Below are 14942 nucleotides of genomic sequence, written 5' to 3' on the forward strand. Positions count from 1 at the left end.
GACGATTAAAAAAAAAAGACCGCGCCGCTCCCCTTTTATAGCCCGCTAAAGTCAATTCGCCACCTTCGAATTTGTCCTTCCGCGCGAGCGACCCCCTCTCCATCCGAGGCATTACGACGCCGCCGGCTTAAAAGAATCCCAAGGAGAATTCCCTGAGACTCATGCGGAGGAGCGCATTCCCTTCTTCGAACGGTGATTGGCTGCTTTAGCGGCCTCTCCCTCACCCCCACATCCCGCCCTTTATTGGATTGGCTGAGAGGCGCTCCCAGATTGGCGTCCCCCGCCTTAACTGAGCCTTTCCCCGTCATGGATGGACAAAGGTATTCGCCTATCGGCGAGGGTACCGGTGACTGCGCTCGGCCCTCTTCCGCTTGTGATTGGAAGGACGCCGCGAGAAAGGGGCGGGGCACGGAGCCGGTGGGAGGGGGGATGTGAAGAGGCTCCGTCGCTTTCCCTTGTCAGTAGAACGGCGGCGGCGGTGCTGTCAAGGCGGGTCCGGCGTCGTCTGCACGGAGCCTTCGCTCCCTTCTCGCCGTCAGCTCCGGAATGGGGCTCGGCGGCGGCGGCTTCTTCCCCGCCAGCCTGCCTCGCCGGTCGTGACCCCTCGGGAAGCCGATAAGGTGTTTGCTGTGGCACCGGCGTCGCTCCGCCCTTCACCGCACTGAGGTAAAAAGAAAAAATATGTGGGGGGTGGGGGGAGGAGAGAACGCCCGAGCGCGTCACACGACCCGCCGCTATTGGGGCGGGGCTCTCAGCCACCTGCTCCCCCCGCCTTCCCCAACCTGGCGCCCTCTGAGGCTACGACGCCCATCCTTCGGGAATGATGGGCTTTGGAGTCCTTTAAAGGAACAGGGGCCGAAATCCGTTCTCTCCGGTTCTCCTTTACGGACCCATAATGGCGAGGTGGCCTTGATGGAAGGAATCGCTCAGAGGGACCATCATGGTTCCTCCTTTATTTCTTTTATTTTCTCATCTCTCCTTTGTTTATTTTTCTCTCCCTCTCTTTAAAACTCTTCCCCCGTATCAAGATGTCTGTCTCCCAAAGGGAAAGCAAATTTTGGTTGGGCTTTAAAAAAATAATAACAATATCTAGTTGGGGGAGAGAATGGAGGATGACTAGGGTGGGTTTTTCTCAGTGGCTTCTTCTGGAGGTGTGGGGGGATGCTGCTGCTGCGGGATTATGGGAATTGTAGTCCGGGCCTGAGCCCAGGACCCCTCCCGTGTGTCAATCACAGAGCAAAACCCATAGCCTGTTTTCCCCCAAAATAAGACGTCCCCTAATAAAAAGCCCAATTGTGCTTTTGAGTGTATGGCAATAAGGCCAAACACTTATTTCAGAGTTCAAAGAAATATAAGATAGGGCCTTATTTTTGGAGAAGGAAGGAAGGAGATAGATGGATAGGTGATGTCGATAGATGGATGGAGAGATATTGAGATATTGAGATAGATGATAGCTAGACGGATAGACAGACATGATAGATAGAGATTATAGATATCCTGTTTTCCCCAAAACAAGACATCTCCTGATAATAAACCCAATCAGGCTTTTGAGTACATGGCAAAAAGGCCAAGCGCTTATTTCAGGGCTCAAAAAAATGAAACAGGGTCTTATTTTTAGGGAAACACTGTAACAATAAATAAACTGCAACATCTTTCATCTTGGAAGGGTGCAATTCAGTACCCACAACAGTATGTTATTTTAGTAATAATAAAATTTTGGGTAGATGCGATCGCTCTGAAATAATAGCAATAGCACTTTAGATTTACCTACTGCTTCATAGTGCTTTTTACAGCCCCCTCTTAGCGGTTTTATACAGTCGGCGTATTGCCCTCAACAATTTGGGTCCTCATTTTTAAGAACTTCCTCATCCAATAAAAGTCTGATAATTAAATGGTGATCAAGCACTTTGGAAAGATGCTTTTTATTTTGCGAGTCCTACCCCTAGGCATGAGAACCGAAAGAAATAGGTGTATCTCAAAAGCAGTGTTACATCCTAGCAAGGTTTGGTTAGGAGCTCTCCTTGGTGTGCTTGTTTTTGTTCCCTGGCTTGTTGGCTTTGAAAAACCTGCAGTCGGCTGAAGCATTTTAGAGGTTGGCATGCAAAACTCTTAGGGACGTGGCCTGGGTAAGTTGGGGGTTAAATTGGTGGCTGCATTACCCCAGGAATATAATCCATATATTCAGGTGTATACAGATTCAGGCAAATTGGTGCATCTGCATTTACTGTGGGCAGGCTTGCAAATGTTCTAAATGCATTTGCATCGTAGGTCTTTTACTTTTTTATTAGTCCATTTCCAATTACAGGCTGCCTCTGTTTATGGGTCAGTATTTGTGTGTGTTACACACACACACACACACACACACATTCATGCCCTACTGGCAATTTCCTTGCCTAAGCTTTTTCCACTTTGCTCAGTGTAGGAGGAAGCCTATTTTCCTGAATTCTTTTTCTTTTCAAAGAGCCTGGTGTTTTATCCCCCAAATGGTCCATTCCACTTGTAGTGTCCTCACAGATTTTTTCAGGGTTTTTTTGCCCTCCCCTAACCCACATTCCTTTTATCCACTTCACATTTTCCCTAGAGACTTTTTTTTTCTGCAGCTAAGGCGAGATCTTGTGAAAGGCCTGGTTGTTTTTTGTTTTGTTTTTTAATGTTGGCACAGAGAGATTCCCAAACCAGCGAAATGGGAACCCTGCCTCACCCCTTCCTTCACCTCTCCTGAGTTTAGGTTAGGGTTCCAAGTTTGGAATCTTAAATGATACACTCCCCGGCATATTCGAATCAACATCTGTCAGTCCAGTGGAGACTTTGGGATTGGGAGAATTAAGTTCGTAATGAGTTTTCAGAATGGAGCCCTCTGCCTTCAGCATCGGTTCTTCTGCTTCCCTGGATGCTGAAAGCTCTGCTCTGGATTGGGCCCATCCCTCCTAATCGATTATTCCCATCTTACATCCTTTTCTCCTTGAGCCACCGTGCTGCGGCCTAAACTCCATGTCATCTCAGAAGCAGGGTGGGGTTTGAGGCTGATTTCTTTCCCCACCCCATCCCTTTCAAATTGACCAGTCCGATATGAACTTGATTCCTCACTGTAAGGAACGGCAGCCAACTCTTCCCTCCCCTCCCTTTGCTTTTTGTTTAAAACTATCTCAGCCCCAAAGATAGATGCTCTCTCTCTCTCTCTCTTTTTTGCTATGTGTCCTCCCTTCCTCTAGACAGTATCCAGCACAGCACAATTATAGAGGCAGCCATATTGGGATTATGATCTGACGGGTCTTCCAGGAGCTTTGTCAGGGATAGGATGGTAAGGACCACCCGAATGAGTAGCTTGGTGAAAATGCTCCCTGGAATTTGTGAGACTTTTGTCACCCCTGGCATGTCTTTTTCACTCCCCGCTGCCCTGCCCATGTGGTTTGTCGGGAATTGTATAGGGTGGGGCTTAGGGGCTCTCCCTCTGAGATGTATGTTTGTTATAGCCCTGGAATTAGATCTCTCCATTTGAATCTAAGCTATTTCAGCTTTCTTCGACTCCCTCCATTTTTATTATTTTTCTCTTGAGCCTTGCTGGGTTTCCTCCCTCACAGCAGAATACTGTGAATTCCCCCCCTCCCTCCATTTATTGTGTTTCTTTTGTGACTGCAGTTACAGAACGAGGAATGAAAGGTATTTTAAGCTGTTGTCGGAATACCTTTAGGAGTCAGTTCCATTAATTTCAGTTGGAGTAGCTTTTGATAGGCACACACTCTCGCTGGCTTTGTAGCAGCACCCTTGTTTCCATAGCAGTGTAAGCTTTACAAAAACATGGATTTTGGTGATGGATGCCAAACTTGACAGCATTCGTATTACTTGCTATTGCTCCTTTCATTTACGCTGAAATATTTAGCAGCCTAACTCAATATGACGACGGAAGAGCACTTCTGCTGATCAAAGGACACAAAACTTCTAACAAGCTAACTTCACAAAAAGATCACTGTCTGCTTTTGTTATCATCATTGTCCTGGTGCTGTGTTGGGACTCTTTCAAAAAAGCAGCCTCCCCCCTCCACCCCTGTCTCCTTTCTGCCCCTTTGTTAGTCCTTTGCGAATTCACTGGTGTGTGTGTGTGTGTGTGTGTGTGTGTTCTGTAGAAACCAGGCTTCCTGGAGAGGCTCCACTTTTGTAGACCCTCCTTAGGGTCCCTGCCTGTAAGCCTCAGGTCAACAGGGAAAGTTCACTTTCTCCATTCGCATGACAGCCTGACTCAAAGTAACTCTCGATTAAACCAGGAAACCACAGTTTATTTTGGGGACTGACTCTGGTTCGGAAATGCTCAGGGCATTAGGGTTGCATGATACTCTCTGGCTCTTTAAATGTCCCAGTTAAGCAACTTACACAAATCCAGCCATTTGAATTGATTTGACAGGACAGTTGTAATCTGTCACTAGTTAAATCCACCATCATACGTGCCTTTAGATGTGTCTCTTTTCCTTGAAAAGGCAACTGGACTTTTTTTTCCCCTTGAGGGAGAAGAAGGAGGAAATGATTCTCTTGTCATCCAAGACATTTCATCAGTTCTGGTGGTGGAAGGATGGAATGGAACTGATGAAGCTTCTTGATTTGAAAAGTGAAACATCTTTTTTCTGAAGGAAAAATCCAGTTGCCCTTTTGAAAGGAAAAAAAAAGCACCCTGACCTGGATGACTGAGAATCTCCGCAGACATTTGCTTTTAGACATGTTTACATTTTATTATTTTTTGCTGTGTAACAGGTCTTCAGAATAGGGTTTTATGAACACTGTAATCCTATGATTCCTTTAGAGAAAGCTTCTATTAGCCAATGACCTTGCTGATAGAGATTTTGGAATTGTCACCTGAAATCTCTGGACCCCCCTATAGTTTGTCAGTCAGCTATGGTTTGAAAGCAGAGAAAACCCACATTTCCTTCAAATGTTGGCTTTGACTCTTTTTGGTGGCACTTGAGCAAGAAGGAACCCATCGCTTAAGCTTTAGGTGCAGCTAACCTAGAAAGCAGAATAATTTGGGGATATTCAACTATTTTTCTGATTATTTAAAAATGGTTGCGTGTGAGAAAAAAGTGCCTATTTTCACACCATCTGAGAGAAATGTCTCGATCAGTTAAAGAGTATTTGGTTAACTTAGATTCCAAAACATTTTTTGGTCTAATTTAGGTTTTGGCAATGTATTTCTGCAATTCAATTTCTTGTTTTTAATTCACCGCCTTCCCCAGGTTTTATTTTTTTTGAGAATGACCCTAAACTTGTATTTTCCAACTTGAAACTTTTCTGCATAAGGAGACTCCCTTTTTAAAAAATTCTTTCCAGATACGACCTGATGCTGGCATTAATCATAATTGTGAAAGGTCTCAGGGGCTCCCCTATCCCTAATTAACTTTACCGCCACCTCCATGTGCTCTTTTTGCTTGCAAAATCCACAAAGGGTCGTGGCTAAATTTTTTGCAGCTTAATTTACATGAAGCTTATTTACATGAAACTTTGTGGAAGGGAAAAGGGAGAGGCTGTCTTTTGTGCCTGGAGATTTTTAGACTACTCAGTGGAACAGAGTTGAATTCACCCCAACCAGCAATCGTGAAACAATAAATCCCAACTAAACAGAAGAACCACTTATGTCCCAATTGGTACAAGGACTCCACAAATGATGGATTTTTTTCTTCTCACAACCTAGATCAGTGATGGCGAACCTTTTTTCCCTCGGGTGCTGAAAGAGCATGTGCCTGTGCTATCACGCCTGTTTCCCAATTTCTGGTGGGCCCAGTAGGCTCGTGTTTTGCCCTTTCCAGGCTCCAAAGGCTTCCCTGGAGTTGGGGGAGGGTAAAAACCCCTCCCCCATCCCTTTCAGAGGCTCTCTGGAAGCCAAAAACGCCCTCCCAGAGCCTCTGTGCATGCCAAAAAATCAGCTGGCCGGCACACACATGTACCTTAAAGCTGAGTTAGGGCAACGGCTCACGTACCAGCAGATATGGCTCCGCGTGCCACCTGTAGCACCCGTGCCATAGGTTCGCCATCACTGACCTAGATCCTTGAATTTGGACCAAATTGGAGAAGAAACTAATTGTCAGACCTGGAAACCACCTTGAGCATTGAATCTTCAGGCCTGCCACCTTTAGTGCTGTGGGAAACTGGGAGGGGGGATTGGGTGAGTGGAGAACTATAGTCAGAATAACATTCTTTTCTCCGAGAGTCAAGGCTGCTCTGCCTTGCACCTGAAGGGATGTGCCTGGGAGGCATCTCCAGTTGGGATGGTGCGTTGATTGAACCATGTGATGGACACGTGGGTGCTGGGACAGGGACTTGAACTTTCTTTTGGGTATGGAAAAACCAGAAAGCTTTCAGATTCGGGTTTTCCCAGGTATGCCAATATGGCATCTCTAATAAAATGGAACTTTGAGGAAACTCAAGGCTATGTGCTTTCTTTTGTTGGGGATGTTACTTGGAACCCTAACACTAATAAAAGAAAAATTGGTTATTAAATTGCTTTACTAACATAGTTATTATGCGAATATCTGGTTTTGCAAATGTAACATAGCCTTATTGTAGCATAGAGCTAGGAATAAGACAGAGAGCAATCTTATTAGTTGATGGGTAAAGCTGGGGTAAAGTATATCAACCACTATGGTGTTATAGCTGTGAAACAGTCCAATTTTGCCAAAACCTCTTTTCCTAACCTGGTACCTTCCAAAACAAAGGTTCTCAATCTTTCATATTTTAAATCACTTGCTTCGACAAAGAACAAAGAACCTTCGTTCTGTCATTATAGACATTTAGTATTATAATTTTTATTTCTGCTAAGACTCCCAAGTTTAAGTAAAGCTTCAGTGGCTAATTTGGCATCCCATCTAGACTGCTGTTGAGGATCACTGGATTTGGGCTGCTTTGGCAGCTGCAGAACTGACAGATGGGTTCTTGAGTAGATGGCGGGAGGCCTGGCCATGCTACAGAGCAGTGGTTCACAGCTTCTGTTAGCCTGTGGACTGCACCAGGCTTTGCATTGCCCGTAGAGAGCCCCATGCCAAAAATGGGTGGGGCCAGATACATCTGGGGAGGAACTCCAGGCATTTTAAGAGATGGAGGCCTTAAATGGCTGCAAAGCCATTTCTGCCCTTATCTTGCTTTTTAAGAGTACTGAGGGCTGTCTGCATCAGGGGCATGCAAATTGAAATGCAGGACGGCAGGAGGTTTCCTGTATGCATTATAGAATATTTGATATTGTAAGGCTACGCATCCTACACTTTTTCTGGGCTGTCCCAAAACATTTACAATAAATAAGCGCCCGTAAGTCCTCTAATGTTGTTTTGGGGATATACAGTATTGGGATATGCTATGAATGCTTTGAAAAATAAACAACTCAGTGTTTATTTTTCATGCAAAGAATAATGGTAGAACTTAAAAGATATTGATCATGTTTGTTAACTTAAAAGATACAGACTGTATCAGTCAACACAATGAACAAATGAAGCCGGTGCAGGATACTGTATGCTATTTTAAGCCTCTGTTTTGCTTTTTTATCTGATACCACATCAGCTGTTTTGAAATGCCTTGGGAAGACATTTTCATTTGCCCACATATATTCTGCTTTCTCTTCCATCTAAAGTGCCTTTTTACCTTTGTGAAGGGAGAATGTAATTCCTAAGAGGTCTGGAAGGGGCGTGCACCATCGTGCCTACCGACCCTCTCCTAATGTCGCCATTTATTTGTATTCATTTCATGTATTCATAAACATGTTTATACTTATATCTGTTATATTATACATGCTTGACAAAATAAATAAATAAAAATATTGCAGGGCATATGACCAAGGGGGAAGACTAACATGAAACCCAGAGGTATTGCATAGGCTTTTTGTCTTTTTTTAAGAAATCCCTAGAGATGTGTTGGATTCTTTTATACTTGCCACTCATACCAATTAAATGAACAAGCTGTACAGAAAATGGGTATCTTTTTAAAGCTGACTGAGTCACTCATCAAAGCTTTTTTTCTCTCAGCTTGGTGAAGGAGCAGTGTGAATAATCTCACTGTTTTACATGCCGAGGAAAATGTGTGTGTGTGTGTGTGTATTAGACATGCTTGGTTATAATAAATGGCTATTCATCTGATATGTATTTGAAAATCAATTTTCTTTTCTTTTAAAAGCTTAACACTAGAAGAAACCGCAGAAGTCCTTGAAACCTAATTTTTGGAGTGCACACAAGAGACCATCAAAATGTCAGGAGCTTCTGTAAAAGTAGCTGTTCGGGTCAGACCTTTTAATTCCCGAGAGACCAGCAAAGAGTCCAAATGCATCATCCAAATGCAAGGAAATTCAACCAGTAAGTCAAGCTTAATTTTTTAATAGAGTGGCTTTCTTTTCTGGGACTCAGCAAATTGTTGGTATTGTGTATATATATATAGGTAGATAACGTCATTGACAATTATTCAAAGCAACTGTTTCTTTTTTTTGTAGCAGTCTTGTATTTTCCTTTTGGGTGGGGATTTGCTCTGGAAGGATTACAGTACGTCTTACCTGGCAGCATTTTTACTGATGTGTAATCATCTAGAAATGAGTGGCAAGCTATCACACATGCTTCATGGACTTCCTTGTCATTAGCAAGGCTACTTGGCCATCATGTGCAAGTTCCTTTTTGGAAGTAGCAGGATGACGCGTATCCGAGGTATTCTGGGGAACAAGAAATGCTGGCCTGGGCATTTTTGATGCTATTTTGTAGCTTGTAAGGCCAGCGTTCAGGATGTCCTTCTGTTCTTTTTTGCCATCTGCCAGTTGAAAGCCTAGGGTTGATGAGACCCTGTAGGTCAGAAATAGGAAATCTATGTCACTGTAGACATATCTTTTTTAAAAAAAAATCTCAGGAAAGCTAGAGGAAGTGTGTTCCCAACCAGTAGCTTAGCCTTCATATTCTTTAAGGATAAATAATCTCCGGTTTTCCAGATTTTTTCAACTTACAGCTCGTAAGATTTTTGGCCATTTACTACACTGACTGGAACAATAGAAAATTGTAATTTACCGGGAGGGCTGCAGGTTCCTCTGTTTCATTCATATATAGTCCACAATAATGTGGGACAGTCCACTATCCTAGCTGGGAGTTGGTTTTTACAGTCAAACTGCTTTTAATATCAAGATGTTTTTTATTATTTAGTCCTATGTTTCGTCTGGCAGAGAAAATAATCTTTGACATCTTCAATCTGACAGAAGTCTAAGAATGTCCCGCTGGTGTTTTCTCTAAGGTTTCTCTGTTCCACTAAGTTTCTTTACAGAGTTGTTGTTGTATGGCTCTTGTTTTCTCCTGTTCTTAAAGGTTTGTCAACATCTGAGTTTGTATCAGATACTTCCTTCTTTGTGTAAGATTTTAAAATTGGAGCTATTGATGTCAGCATAGTCTCTGGGTAATGAGAATGCAAGAAACAAAATTTAAAAAGAAAAAAGAGCGAAGCCACATTTTTTTAGTTGAGAAAAGCTTCCTTTGTCAACTTTTTCTTGGATCTCTTTTTCTGTTTTCCTCTGGATGTCTCCAGACAGACAAAAGGGAAACCAAAATGGCAGGTAGTCAGACTTATTTGGATATTTAATAATTGTGAGAAAATAGCTTTAGAGAACTCCTTAAGACTTGGGAGCCTCTTGAGTGTATTAGGTGGGAAATAGGCCAGGAGTGTTACAGAAAGAGGGCCTTAAAGGGGGTCAGAAATGCACATGGTGGAAAGGAAAATAGAGTTTGCAGGGATGTTCGAACCATCTTCATAGATACCATTTATGGCTTTGAAGATTTTCTGAAAAGGAAAGGTTTTGTGGTGTTCTCACTGACTGGAATTGGGTGGGATGACATAGAAATGTCTGCTTTTCCTCACATCGAAGGAAGGGTCTGGAATGGGTTACTCTAGCCTCATAGTTCAATGGATTGAGTTGAATGACTAATTTTTCGATCCTCGGAAAAAGGACATATCAGGTAAAAACCAATGAGCTTTTAAATAACGTTTGGATAAGAACTTTGAAAATCATTTGTATGTGAATGCTCTCAGATTCTTGGATTGCCTGCTGTATCAGACTCCTAAATAAATCAGGCCAAGAATGCAATCAAGAAGTCGCTTGACTTAATCTTATGCAGACATCTGATAGCAGGCTTGGATGAATGGTGACTTTTCCAGCCTCCCCAATATGTTGACCACAGGCTAAGATTTAGCAAATAAACAGGATTCTTCATCTTGAAATGAGAGGAAGCATTGATTTTGAACAGGAGAGAAAGTTGCCTCTTCTGACAAATAACCTTGGATTTAAGCGATCTGGAGTTGTCATGCTTTTCCTTTGCCCTGTTTGGAGGGGAAATAACTTGAAAGAACTTGTGTTTGTTTGTTTGTTTGTTTGTTGAGTTGAAAGGGACCTTGTAGTTCATCAAGTCCAAACCCCTGCCTAAGCTGGAAATCCTACAGCACCCCAGCCAAATGACAGTCCAATCTCCTCTTGAAAATGTCTAGAGTTGGGGAGTTCACAACCTCTGCTGGCAGGCCGTTCCACTGGTTGATCGCTCTGACCGTCAGGAAGTTTTTCCTTATTTCTAGGCTGAATCTCCTTGGTCAGCTTCCAACCATTGTTCCTCATCTGGCCCTGTGGTGCCCTGGAAACAGTGTGACCCCCTCCTCTCTGTGGCAACCCCTCAAGTACCTGTATACTGCTATCATGTCCCCCCGGCCCTTCTTTTCTCTAGGCTATCCATGCCCATTTCCAGCAATCTCTCTTTATAAGTCTTGGTTTCTAGTCCCCTAATCATTTTGGTTGCTCTGGCGTCCAATTAATCCATCATTTGAAACTTGCAGAGGATCTTGAGGTGTAGACCTGCTATAATCTTTCCCTGCGCATGACAGTCGTCGTCTTTTCATCTGATTTTTTTTTGTTTTGTTATTACAGTGAAATCCTGCAGTCCAGATGAAATCACATGTTCTGACTGCATTAGGAAACTGGTATGTTGGCAGCAAGCCGAGTCTGCTTGTGGGGCACTCAGAGCTGATTGCAGATGTTACGCAGTTAAAAGATGCTGCCGCCATGGGAATTTTAGAAGTGAAGAGAGGGAATGAGGTGGGGACTGCCTGTAGGAGAGAATTGGGCCGTAGGACTGTAAAAACCGATTTTGGAGCTGCCTGTTTACAGGTTTATTCAAGCCACGATATAAAAAAAAGATGTTGAGACTCTAGAAAAAGTGCAAAAAAGAGCAACAAAGATGATGAGGGGTCTGAAGACTAAAACATACAAATAACAGTTACAGGATCTAGGTATGTCTAAGCTAACAAAGAGAAGGACTAGAAGCGACATGATAGCAGTATTCCAGTATTTAAAGGGCTGTCGAAAAGAAGAGGGGTGTGTGCGTCAACCTATTCTCCAAAGCACCTGAAGCTAAGACAAGAAGCAATGGATGGAAACTAACCAAGGAGAGAAGCAAGCTAGGACTAAAGAGGAATTTCCTGACGGTGAGAACAATCAACCAGTGGAACGGATTGCCTCCAGAAGTTGTGGGTCCTCCATCACTGGAAGTTTCTAAGAAGAGATTGTGCAGCTATTTGTCTGAAAGAGCATAAGGTCTCCTGCTTGAGCAGGGGGTTGGACAAGAAGACCTCCAAGGTCCCTTCCAACTTTTATTCTATTGTGACATTTTCCCCCTTTGCTATCTCCTGAAACATTTGAAAAACCCAGTATGTTGAGAAAAGCAAATAAGAGCCATATCTGGGGGCCATTTTCAGTTGCCTTGATGGGACCGGATGCTCTTCAAAGCGACTTGCTGCAGTCTGTCCAAAGTCTGCAGAATTGAACGCTTATCTTTTGCTTCTGAGTTCCCAACTCGAGCAGCTTGGGTTAAACCAACCTGCCAAGCGTGATTGTACCAAATCAGCGCAGGGTGAGAGTGGGGTTCCCCCCCCCCCCCCTCCAGATTTCTGAAGGTGGTTCTTTGTCATACTAAACTGTAATTTGAATCAACACTTCTGTAGTGGGTCCCTTCACCAATGCACATAAGATGATGGTTCTTTTTCATCTTCAGCCAGTATGTAGTTTTCCCAGTTGTGAGTTCCTTGTCTCTGTTATTCTCCTTCAGTTAGGATCCAGAGGTACTTTTTGTTCTGTTCTTAAAGGCAGAAGATGCTGTTCCTTAGATCTGATGTCACTTCTGCCCTTTTCCAGTCAATCCTTTCTATTGGGAAAAGTACTGCATCCTCTATGAAAAAAGCAATCTAGAAGAGAGCTCTAGAATACAGGATCCTTTTATGACATCATTCTGGTGATTCAGCTCCCAACTCTTTAATAATACACACACACATACACACAGCTAATTGGAAAGGAATGTTTGTTCAATCATATGACAGCAACTGAAATGCCACAATTATGCTTCCACTCCCAAGCAATTTGGAATGTTTCAAAATTCAGATAGAATGGTTTTGCCTCAAATGCAACAGTTGGAAGGAATGGCTATTCCCACAAAGCCCAGCCAATTGAATCATTCAGTTAATGTTTGTTTGTTTGTTAGATTTCTATGCCACCCTTCTTGAGGCGACTCAGGGTGGCATACAACATTATAAATGCAACAATATTTAAAGAAATCTAAATTACTATAAAAGAATTATACAAATTACTTAAAATTATTTTAAAACCCTACACAGTCATACACATTCATCCAATTCAATCATACATATTATCAGCCGGAGACAATCACAATATTACAAAATATTTTCTGAGGTCAAGGGGCACATTGTGACTATCCACTTTTTCTTTCTTTTTTCCTGGGGTGGGGTGGGGTGGGGGTTGTTCTCTAATCCTGCTTACAGAAAAAAAGGATACCATTAATTTTAAGTTACATTACAGTATATCATTTTTGCAATTTCAGTATACATAGATTAATCAATGCCACCTCCCTACCATTTGACATCTGAACAAAAAATAATTATTCCAGTTCCTTATATGATAAGAAAGAAAAAAAACCTGTTAGGCAATACTGTATACATTTTAGGCTGGTACTATTCTTAATCACATCAAATTAATTAGATCATAATGCTTCAATTTTCTCAAAATCTCCTCCATATCAATTTACTTGTATACTTTAAACCCTCTTCCATAATAAATGCCCTTTAGAATAAAAGAGAAAAGGAAAAAGGACATTACCTCCAGCACAGATACTTAAATCCAACCATTGCTAAAAAATAGTTTATATATATATAAAGGAGGCAAAAAAGAAGAAACCACCAGATAGTATATCCCAAATATCACCAGATTAATAAACCAAATTAAAAAAGAGGCTAATTAAAAATAATTGTCTTTTACTGATTAAAAATACAAAATAAAATAGAGATTAAAGAAGATTAAAAAATAGCAAGGAAAAAAATAAGGAAGAAGATAAAAAGGAAGAATAAAACAGAACTAAATACGCCATACATTCATCATACCCTACTCTAATTATAAGGCTTTCCACCTGTACCACTTTCCATCCAATAGAGTCATCCTACCCTATTCTAAATGAAAAAAGGTCACTGTAATTCCTGTGAAATCATCTTCCCTACTCTAACTATAACACTTTCAGTGTATCATCATATCCTACTCTTTAAAAAGATACAGAAAATCACTGTATACCCAGTGGAATCATCTTACCTGCTCTAATTAAAACACTTTCAATCACATAGAATCATCATACCCTATTCTAAAGAAAAGAAAAAGGCACTGAAAAAAACCAGTAAAAACATCTGCCCTATTCTAATTATAACACTTTCAATCCATCATCATGCCCTATTCTAAACCTTTTCTTTCTGATTGCTGTTTTGTGAATTGCTTGCCATGCTGATAATTAGTTGGACCCTTCATTAGCTACTCCGAGTCCTCGAAGAGGGGCAGCATACAAATCTAAGAAATTGAATTGAATTGACTTGAAATTAATGGATTCTTTTAAAAAGTTCCCATTAGTCAAAATAGCTAATGAAGCATTAAGCACAATATTATCAACAGTGTATTTCAAACCCTGCCATCTATTTAAAGCTACAATGAATGAATTCAGTTTATGAATCTTTTTTTTTTTTTAATAGGTTTAAAAAATTCCCTCTCTCTAGACCAGGGGCGTCAAACTCGAGGTCCGTGGGTAGAATCCGGCCTGCAGGGTTCTTAAATCTGGCTTGCGAAGCCACCCTGGAAACAGCAAAGGACCAGCCTGCCTTGCCTCTGCCAACAAAAACGGTGCTCGTGGCCCTCCCAATCTTTGTTTTCACTGGCAGAGAGTTGCAGGAAGCAGTTGCCCGGGAGCCCGTTTTCGCTGGCAGAGTGCTTGGGCTACCACAAGCACCCCCGACACGTCAAGCTGGCTATGCCCACCCCAGCCCAACCTTGATGCGGCCCTCAATGAAATTGAGTTTGACACCCCTACTCTAGAACGAACTCTGTTTTATATGGTCGGAGCTTTCTTTGTATCTTGTCTTTGTGACTACTAAATTAACTTGAATAAGTTAAAGCAATGAGATTGGTGTGTCTCCACCCCCTTTATCTTATGTTTGAAGCAATGAAAGAGAAACAAGCCATGTCTTGAAAGACAATAGCTGCTCTTTTAACAGATCATGGGGGCTTTATTTGGGGGAGGGGAAGTCTGGCAGATAACTTGAGTTCTAGAAATCTTTGTGATTTCAATTCTTCCTTTATATACCCATGAATTTAAGAATTTATTGGTCAGCACCTCTTCAAATGAAAATGAAAATTTCACCACTTCAAATGAGTCTGTTTGCTTGTCTGAAACCTTACTAATGAGAGCAAATAAAATACACACACGGACCAGATACAAAGCAACCTGCTGTTTTAAGGCCATGGGGAGTGCTGCAGATTAAAATGACTATCTGGCAACCGCCTTACATAGCTATTCAATTTGCTTCCAAGTTATAGGCATCCTGAAACTGTCCTGCAATAAATAATGAATCTCGGAAGTAGGAAGA

General features: G+C 42.1%; 1 protein-coding gene across 4 annotated transcripts in view; it reads left to right on the forward strand.

The window, feature by feature from the left end:
• Window positions 1-312: 312 nt before the first annotated feature.
• Window positions 313-14942, forward strand: part of KIF1B (kinesin family member 1B) — a 165142-nt gene continuing 150512 nt past the window's right edge. For 2 of the 4 annotated variants that reach the window (XM_070759295.1, XM_070759292.1), the window contains exons 1-2: window positions 487-666; window positions 8142-8317. In XM_070759295.1, the coding sequence (XP_070615396.1) occupies window positions 8212-8317 (106 nt within the window). In that variant the 5' untranslated portion in view covers window positions 487-666; window positions 8142-8211. Of the gene's footprint in view, window positions 667-8141; window positions 8318-14942 lie in introns of all 4 variants that reach the window. The other 2 variants (XM_070759293.1, XM_070759294.1) reach the window with 2 other exon arrangements.

This window comes from Erythrolamprus reginae, chromosome 8, assembly GCF_031021105.1.
Source record: "Erythrolamprus reginae isolate rEryReg1 chromosome 8, rEryReg1.hap1, whole genome shotgun sequence".
Classification (NCBI taxonomy): Eukaryota; Metazoa; Chordata; class Lepidosauria; order Squamata; family Dipsadidae; genus Erythrolamprus; species Erythrolamprus reginae.